The 9,912-nt window shown below is 41.9% G+C and overlaps 1 protein-coding gene across 1 annotated transcript; it reads left to right on the top strand.

The window, feature by feature from the left end:
* Positions 1-492: 492 nt before the first annotated feature.
* On the top strand, positions 493-6,003 carry SARC_01978 (hypothetical protein; the record flags this gene model as incomplete). The annotated part of the gene is made up of 9 exons (XM_014304296.1): positions 493-498; positions 806-961; positions 1,353-1,553; positions 2,287-2,415; positions 2,820-2,934; positions 3,863-4,001; positions 4,211-4,355; positions 5,017-5,182; positions 5,915-6,003. 9 exons carry the CDS (start codon positions 493-495, stop codon positions 6,001-6,003), a joined length of 1,146 nt encoding a protein of 381 aa, XP_014159771.1.
* Positions 6,004-9,912: the final 3,909 nt, after the last annotated feature.

Raw genomic sequence — 9,912 nt, 5'->3', positions numbered from 1 at the left:
GTTCTATGCGTGAGCTGACCTGGTTGTTGTGTGGTCTATTCTTATTATACTCAGATATGCCAATCAGTTCCTGTCTGGCGAGTTGGACGTTGACAATCGACGAGAAAAGTTTGTCAAGCACGGTGTAAAAGAGGAGGATCTGGATCAGGTCGTCGCGGTAAGTATGGCAGGATACATATACACAAGGGAAACATAGACAAGGGTATACCGACATAGACAAGGGTATACCGACATAGACAAGGGAAACATAGACAAGGGAAACATAGACAAGGGTATACCGACATAGACAAGGGTATACCACGCCAATAGGCACGCAAACTACATGCTGAAGTACACGCTTACGCACGCACAAGGAACACACGTTTACGTACATACGCACACACATACATATACACATACATTCACATAAACTGTATATTTACATTGTGTCTTTCTCGCGCAGTGGGCCAAGGACATTCGAAATTCTATCAAAACGAACGACTGCTACACTTGATGGAGGTATAAACACACACAAGCACGTATACACATACTATATATATATACATATACATATATGTATATATATATATATACATATACATATACATATATATATATATATATATATATACATATATACATATACATATACATATACATATACATATACATATATATATATATATACATATACATATACATATACATATATATATATATGTTGTAACGTTCTCACGCAGGGTGTCATTATCCAAAAGTCTACCAAAGCCACTTAATATATGTATACGCACACACACTAAACATATAGTACACCATTTTCCCACAGGCGGCCAAGGACATCCAGACGTCCATCAAAGCCAACAACTACCATCCGCAGTTCCGTGTGTCGTACAACCGCATGTTGTTTGTTGACAGTCAGGTGCATTCTGTGGATATGTGTCTGGACTCAGAGATGGTCATGGTGAAGGAGAGGGGTTTCCAGGTAGGTATAGTGTAGTTGTAGTTGTAGTTTTGTGAGCCTATGTCGAATGTGTGTGAACATGTGCCTATATAGCCCGTGCGTGCGTGGTGCTATGTTGTTGTCTGGTGTTTTCATAGGAGGCTTCCCAGGTATAGTCTAAATGAACTGTACATAAACTGGACTTTTATCGAAAGTGTTCCTTTCAAGAAGTAAATTGCAGGCGCACGAATGAAGACATGTATTCCCTCACACAGCCCTCAATACTAAACGCTATAGTCGTATTCCGTTCGCTGAGTCTCGAATAAACACTAAACCAATACTACTTGGGTATCCGCGTCCTATAAATACCATCCACCAGTGAAATCGCCTCACACACTCTAAACTGGACTCTAATTGAATGTACCCCTCTTAGGACGGGAATTGGCGACGCATGGACGAGGACTGTAAATTCCCCTACACAACACTCAACACCAAACAGTACAGTCGTTTCCCCTTCGCCGTACTGCAAGTGAATATCCACCACTACGGCGACAGGCCTGCGCCCGAGTGGGTGAACCAGATAACCAACAACAGCCTGTGCATTCCGGTGGAGAACTTCTCCAAGTATCTGCAGGTGAGTAAGCTTGTTGTGATGGGTGTGTGTAGTATGGCAGAACCAAGGTAAGGGCAGGACTATTGTGCACCCTTAAACCAAGGTAAGGGCAGGACTATTATGCACCCGTAAACCAAGGTAAGGTCAGGACTATTATGCACCCGTAAACCAAGGTAAGGGCAGGACTATTGTGCACCCGTAAACCAAGGTAAGGGCAGGACTATTATGCAACCGTGCATGGCCTATTCGAATGGTCAGATGTATTGCTCTGTGTGTCGCGTTCGATTGCTGTGCTGCAGAGAAACATCCCATACAACGAACAAAGGCCCTAGCAACCTGCGCATATGCATAAACGTATATATATATGGTCTTGCTATATATCCACATTAGCATGTACTTGTATGCATACACATATTAACCCTATCAATGCCTTTCAGGGCTAGCTGTATTAAGCGGCCACATAGAATCATATACAAAATCAATGCGCTTTAGAGGTCCAAACAAACACACAATAACCTTTTCACACCAATCTACAAGGGAGTGCCTTCAAATAATCCAATACAAAATCAATGTGCTTTTTCGAGGTCAAAACAAACACACAATAATCTGACAAACACACAATAACCTTATCACTCCAATCGACAAGGGAATGCCCCCATATAACCCAATAAAAAATCAACGTGCTTTTTAGAGGTCAAAACAAACACACAATAGTCTGACAAACACATAATAACCTCATCATCGTAATCTACAGGGAGTGTCGTCGCTGTATGGAGACAAGGTGCAGGCGTTACCCAGCTGGCACATGAAGCTAACGACCACGGGGCAGTTAACCACACCAGACGGCTCAGATGGCAGTGACCAGCGGTCAGGAGATACATATGTAAGTGATGTGTAGTTGTATTAAATATATGAGTGGGGTGTATGTAGCATAGGGCAAGTTCAGTATGTGTGTATATGGATACAGTTGATATAAGACAGAAAATTCGTACATTCATCCGATATATATATGTATATATATATATATATACATATATACATACACACACACACACACACATATATATATATATATATATACATACATACATACATACATACATACATACATACATACATACATATATTTATAAATATAAATATAAATATATGTAAAACGTTGTCGGGGATCTATCCTGAAAATCACGTGGCTAACACCTTTCATACATTATCATTCCCGCCAGCACCTGTTATGTCAATGTATCTATTAATATAGCAGTTATGTCAATGCATCTATTAATTTTACAGGACTTGGAGACCGTGTACGATGCGGAGAGACGGGCAAGCGTTGACTTCCACAAAACGGGCGACCGCAGCTATTCTGTTGTGCCTATCACAGACGATGCGAGCTCAGCAGAGCTTAGTAAGTTATGTATACATTACATTTCGATATAGTATGTGATGTATACGTATATAATACATTTTTATGTCATGTTTACGAGTATAGTACGTTATAGTAATTCATGTATACGTATATAATACGTTATAGTATGTGATGTATACCTATATAATACATTGTAGTATGTGGTGTATACGTGTATGGTACGTTATAGTATGTCATGTGTGCGTATGTATTACATTATAGTATGACATATAGGTATACGTTTGCCATATTGAGAAATCGTGGTGAAAACGTTCAATTGCAGCACGTGCTTGTGTGGCAGACATGTTTTGTATGTAGGTTACTGTGTGAGTATGTGTGTATATCTTTTGAGTGGCGTGTGTGCGTCGTACCCCTGAACATACACAATGGGTAGAGTATTCCCATATAGTCATGTGTAGTAGGGCGTTCGTGTATTGATATCAATGTGTCTGTATACATGTTTTCTATTAGGGCGGACATCATTTGTAGGTGTATATACATGGACATACATTCACAACATTGTGTGTGTGCGTGTGTCTGTGTGTATGGGATCATGTATTGATATCAATGTGTTTGTATACATGTGCTCTACTAGGACGGACATCGTTTCTAGGTGTATATACATGGACATACATTCACAACATCGTGTCATACATTCACAACATTGTGTGTGTGCGTGTCTTGTGTATGGGCTTCAATAGTGTATATAGAACTGTTTCAAATACGTTCACATCGGTTTGTATCTATTTCACTAGCTCACGGGCTACAGCGTACCCTAATTATCAGTACAGTTATACTCATCTCTCTACTATATACCCAAGCTAAAATCTAGACCCAAGGGTTTAACCCCAAAACCCTGAACCCTGAACCCTAGCACCCCCATATTCGCAAAGGGAACAATACTCATGTGCTCATTTGTTTGAAACAGTCGGAGAAGACGACACACACACTGCACTCAGAAGAGAGAAGTCCGTGCGCGATCGCAAACGGAAGAACGTCATGCTGCTCTCTCGCATGATGAAGAGTTTAGCTAGGAAGATACCTAATATGAACAGCACAGCGCCGCAGTAAGTGTGTGTACTATAGGCTATATGCTAAAAATAATATGAAAATAATATATATATATATATATATATATATATAGCATACTGCCATGTTAGTTATAGCGTTGCTCTGTGCTTCTGCTGCACTGTGTTTTCTAAACGTTCCTCTGCGCTCTACCGAACTGTCTAATCAATGAAACGCAATGAATATTCACTATCATCCGCTCACACAGACCCAAGAAGGCCAAGCAGAAGAAGCCTATCGCCATCCCCGTGCGTGTGGAGCCCAAGGTGATCTTTGCGAACGAGCGCACCATGCTCAGATGGGTCAACATCACCATGTGGCTGTCTACCATTGGCATCGGGCTCATTCATCAGGTGTGTGTGTATGTATGCGCGTGTGTGTGTATGTATGTATCTAAGTCAGTATATATGTGTGTATGTATGAAGAAATATATATATATATGTGTGTGTGGTGGGTGTGGTGGGTGACCTTTGAATATGTGTATAGTAGAAGGAGTGCGTCTAGAGATGTTTAGGGCTAGTTACAGCGATAGCTATACATAAATGCACTTTCGTGTGAGTTGTATGATGTTTAGGGCTAGTTACAGCGATAGCTATACACAAATGCACTTTTGTGTGAGTTATATGATGTTTAGGGCTAGTTACAGCGATAGCTATACACAAATGCACTTTGAGAGGGATACTAGTAATAAGCTATCTATCTATTATACATGGCTTGCGTGCTGCTTGCTATGTACTCATAACGTTCTTCAGGTGATATGCATGGCTCCTGTTTCGCTAGTAATAAACTATCTATCGTCGGGTGCGTTCCTCCACTGAGCTCGTCATTCGTTCCCTTCGCATTCGTTTTCCTGCGACACTCCACACAGTTATTATATGCACCTCAGTGGACAATAATACAATACCAAATTGCAACCTGTAATCTGTCCATAAACCCAAACACCCAACTATATATGGACTTTTCTGCACTTAACACCCAACTAAATGGACTTTTCTGCACCTAAACGCTCCTCAGGAGGGCCACAAGGCCTGGGTATCACGGGTGGCTGGGTACCTGCTGGTGCCTGTGTCAGTCATGCTGATTGTCTATTCGCTCTACATGTTTCTGTGGCGCGACTGGAAAGTGCGCACACGCGATCCAGGGCCCTACAACTCATTCGCTGGGCCTGTGCTTATAACTTGTAAGTGGTGTTATGTGCAGCATGCCTGTTATACATCTGTGCTTATAGCTTGTAAGTGGTGTTGCATTGATTTGTGTACAGCATGCCTGTATCACATCTGTGTTTGTATATATTAGGCGCACTATGCCATACTCGTAGACTAACCATGCACATGCGTGTATATTAGTCTGTTGGATCGGAGTATGTGGTTGTGTAGCTCGACGACTCGATGCGCTTGCTTGTTTTGGTGCCGTTCAACTCAGGAGTGGGATCGTTGGTTGTTACGTATAAGTGTAGTTACACCTGGTTGCCAGATAAGTGTAGTTACATCTGTATACCAAGAACACGTGTGTTGCACGCGCCGTAGGAAAGTGTTGCACGCGCCGTTGGCCGAGACGTGTATACTATTCTGTGACATATCGGGATGTTGTTCTTGTAGTTGCTTAGCAACCGTGTCTTTTTTTGGGGGGGTTCTATAACAATGACTTTTCCAGGGTGTAAAGGCTCTCGTCAGAGTGACTCAACGGATGCAAATATGAGAGACTATTCCTATACCATCAATATTATTCGCCTCGGCGTTTATCTGCGTGTGTGCCTTTATACGTGTATATGTGCTCGTCTTTGTGTGCATGTGTTGGTGTACGTGTATATGTGCGGGTGTGTGTACTGTGTGTGTATATGTACGGGTGTGTACATAGTTGTGTTGTACTTGTTTATGTGTATACTTATTCACCTATTATGAACCTCCCACAGCTGTGCTTGGTGGTGCGCTCATGGTCAACTACTGCATGTGGTTCGTCGCCAATGGCTTCAACCCAGACGATTGGGTGAAACCCAAATAGTGGATCCATGTAAGCGTATCGCCGTACGTAAAACTCTATGGCCCAGTACGGATATGGATCACGGATAAGGCAGGGACGCTATACCCTGGTACCTTTATTGACGTCTGGATAAATTTCCGGATCATCAGCTGTACGTAATCAACGCAGAGCACATCGTACTGGCTCGCGCGCCGAATAATTCCAGCTGAGGCATAGATCGGAGGGGTTAGGTCGGGGTGAGGTGGTTGAAACATGTGAGGATTTAGATCACTTAATAAAAGGGGGTAAACTAATAAATGTATACAAGTCTGGAAATAAAACAACTGACTACGACTATGGATTGATTATATGCATGTACACGGTTCTAACCACTATGTAGCCCATTGATGGGATGTAATGAATAATGTATACATGTTTACATGATTCTAACCACTACTGCAAAGTATGTATATGTGTAGTATCACCTCTGGTGATATTCCAGGCAAGTGACTTTGCGTTATCTGTGAACCATAGCCTCCTGAATTGAACATTTGAATTTAAATTAAACTTGAGAGCCAATGATCGAAACCCGTGAGTCACAGGTTTTCAAAACATCCTGCAAAGGGCTTTATGTACCGACAATCTGTATCATCGATTCTATTCAGTAGGCCGACTATTTATTCCAGTGGGGGTGGTACATACATAGCACCCAGAAATTTCACCGAATTTTCATCGATACATTCACATATAATTAATAAATATATCTAATTATGCGTATGTAATCTGACCTCAGTTCGTTTTGTCTCGTTAAGCTGGTTTACAATCAATCATTTTTGCGTTAACGCTAAAATTTTATACCATACTAGTACCATCGAGATTTCTCCGCGTGTAAGTTGAATTATGTATTTCTGCGTGTGTGTTCAACGTTCACTGCACGAGTGCAAACTGAATTGACATTAAGGCGATAAATAGTATCAGCAATCATCAATTCATGACTCTCTCGAGCTTTTAGCCTCTCTCCTCTCGCCTGTCTCTCTCTTTATACTAGAGAGAGAGAGAGAGAGAGAGAGAGAGAGAGAGAGAGAGAGAGAGAGAGAGAGAGAGAGAGAGAGAGAGAGAGAGAGAGAGAGAATAATTTATTGTCGAATAGAAGATAGGGTAGAACGGACGAATAGGCAATGAGGGACAACGTCCGGCCACCAAGAATTCAACATAATAATGGATATGTATTCCAATTCCCATCGCCTCCTAAAAAAAAAAGATACATATTCGTGTAAATCTCACAATGACAGAATCTGGCCCCTACGCCCTACATATACGGCCCTGCCCCCTGCCCCAGCACCCTCTGCCCCCTGCCCCTGGAATCCTGGATACCAAGAATATGAGATACATATCAGATATTTTATACATACAGTACGAGTGATGGCTCGATACTCTCATACATAAATACATACCTGATGGGCTGATATGTATAAACTCCTGTTTTTTTTTTTGAAAACAAGAGTAAACCAATTTCATAATCGTGATTATTGCTGAGTTTTCGCCCAATGGGGGTTGTTTTCTGCCGACTCGCTGAGTCGCTGATTGGATAGTGGATTTCATGTGAGTCAAAGATGAGATTCAAAGCAGCAGATCTGCAAATCTTGATAGTCTCAAGACTCAAGAGTAGTATATAATAAATACAATGTTAAAGTTTAAACTCGCTGCGCATTGTTATGCGACTAGTAGAGAGAGCGACTAGTGTCAACTGTCGACTCTTCGAGACGTCGAGTCGTGTGACCTTAGGGCACTCTCACTATAACCCGATCAGTCACTATATTTCTGTTTTTTTTCTCTAGCATGAAACAGGTGGTTATGGTCGTGTACTTTGATTCCGCTTACTTGTTCGATCGGTTAAAGAAGTTTTGGCCGAGAAGTTTGGCTTTTAAAATAATAGAAAAACTACATATGATGACATATCCGTGTAAGAATACTCACCACATTCACTTTCACACTGCTATTCTTCGATATACAATTTGATAACACGGAACGCAATATTTTCAGCACTATGCCTATCTTCACGGTTGAAGACCGAATATATTGCATGATAAGCTATGATGAACTGGGTCACGAGACTGTAGAGCAGAGTGGGTATGTCACATACATGGGCGTATCGTAGATTGATGTCTGACTTGTGCCGGAGTTTGCTGCAACACGAAGCGTATACTGACGTGGTTTGAGAGCTACGATCAATGGTTTTCGGCCATGGACTCATACGCACAAACTGCTCACGGTGTCTATGCTGGAAGTAGAAGCCCTAAAGTACTTGTAATCGGTATCCACTGGGCGTCTTCCCCTTCTCCATTGCCGGACATGTTGTACTTGCCTGCGAATGTTCACGACATAAGGCTTCCCGGAAAGAATACCTCACCGCTATAGTCGCCGCGAATCAATCAACAACCGAACAGCTGGTAGTGCCACCCAACACAACGGGTGACGTATAGATATCGAATTCATAAAGCACCCATGTGTAATAGTAGCTGGGGTGCCTTAGTATGCCCCCAATCGTTAGTTTATAGGTTATGGACAATAAACAAAAGCACCCACGTGTAATAGTAGCTGAGGTGCCATAGTATGCTCCTAATCGTTAGTTTATAGGTTGTGGACAATAAACAAAAGCATCCCACGTGTAATAGTAGATGAGGTGCCATAGCATGCCCCTAATAGTTAGTTTATAGGTTGTGGACAAAAGCACCCACGTGTAATAGTAGCTGAGGTGCCATTGTATGCCCCTATTCGTTAGTTTGTAGGTTCTGGACAATGACCAAAAGCACCCACGTGTAATAGTAGCTGAGGTGCCATAGTATGCCCTGATTCGATAGTTTATAGGTTGTGGACAATAAACAAAAGCACCCACGTGTAATAGTAGCTGAGGTGCCAAAGGATACCCCTAATCGTTAGTTTACAGGTTGTGGACAATAAATATTTACACTAAAGAGAGGCACATTGTGATGCTGCATAATAATCAGCACCTTCTGTACATATCACTTATACAGGACCCGACGGTAGCATATGAAGGTACCGACGGTTCAGTAAAGGAAGAATGGCTACTACGAGCGGGACAAGTATATTAACAAAAGTGCCAGCAAACAATGTGGCAAGCATCAATAGCTCTATGAACTTAAACCTTTTCGACGAAGGCAACTATTAAAGCTGACTTCAATATCACGGTAGACATAGTGCGGGATTAAGCTCTTACTCCTACTCGAATATCCGCGATAACACGACGAGTCGAGTCAACGCTTCTTGCGTAGCCAGATCAATGTAGCCCTTAGAATGTAGCAGTTGTATTGCGCACAAGTATTTCAGCCAGCCCATTGAGAGTCATGTATGTGAACGGTCGTTTTCATGGCAACTAATTAAGGTATGTAGTATGAGTTGAATAGCCTTGCGCAAGTGTGACAGCACGATAAAAACATCGAATGTAGCGGACACTAACATGTTTCAAATGCAAACATGATGAACAAAATATTGATTACTCTCGCAATCACAGCAAGATAGTGAATAGAGCCAAAACATCAACCTAAACAAACGCAGGTGTGTTGGAAAGTATTCGTTTGTGTGCTATAGAGAAAAATCAATATAAAACATATGTAACTGAGTATATCATGGAGTTTAGCGGCAAGTAATCATCAAGCATTTTTATTACTGCAAAAAAAAATTCTCCAACCCGCGGTGACAACTAAAACACCCGGCAATCGCTGTGTGCGGTTGTATCGAACCGCAAACACACGGCCGCCACAGTGACCAGGTTGGCGCTCCCCTATCAACATCCATTCTATAGATAGGCCCAAGGCAGGCTTCCAGGGGCACTCACAGGCTACTGCAGTAGGCGAGTGTATCTTTACTTTTACGGAGTTAGATTGATGATTGCTGGGTGCGGTTGTAACCAACCGCAAACACAAATCCGCC

Source organism: Sphaeroforma arctica, assembly GCF_001186125.1.
Source record: "Sphaeroforma arctica JP610 unplaced genomic scaffold supercont1.84, whole genome shotgun sequence".
NCBI lineage: Eukaryota > Ichthyosporea > Ichthyophonida > Sphaeroforma > Sphaeroforma arctica.
Note: the sequence above shows the minus strand (reverse complement) of the source record. Positions and strands in the feature narration are given on the sequence as shown.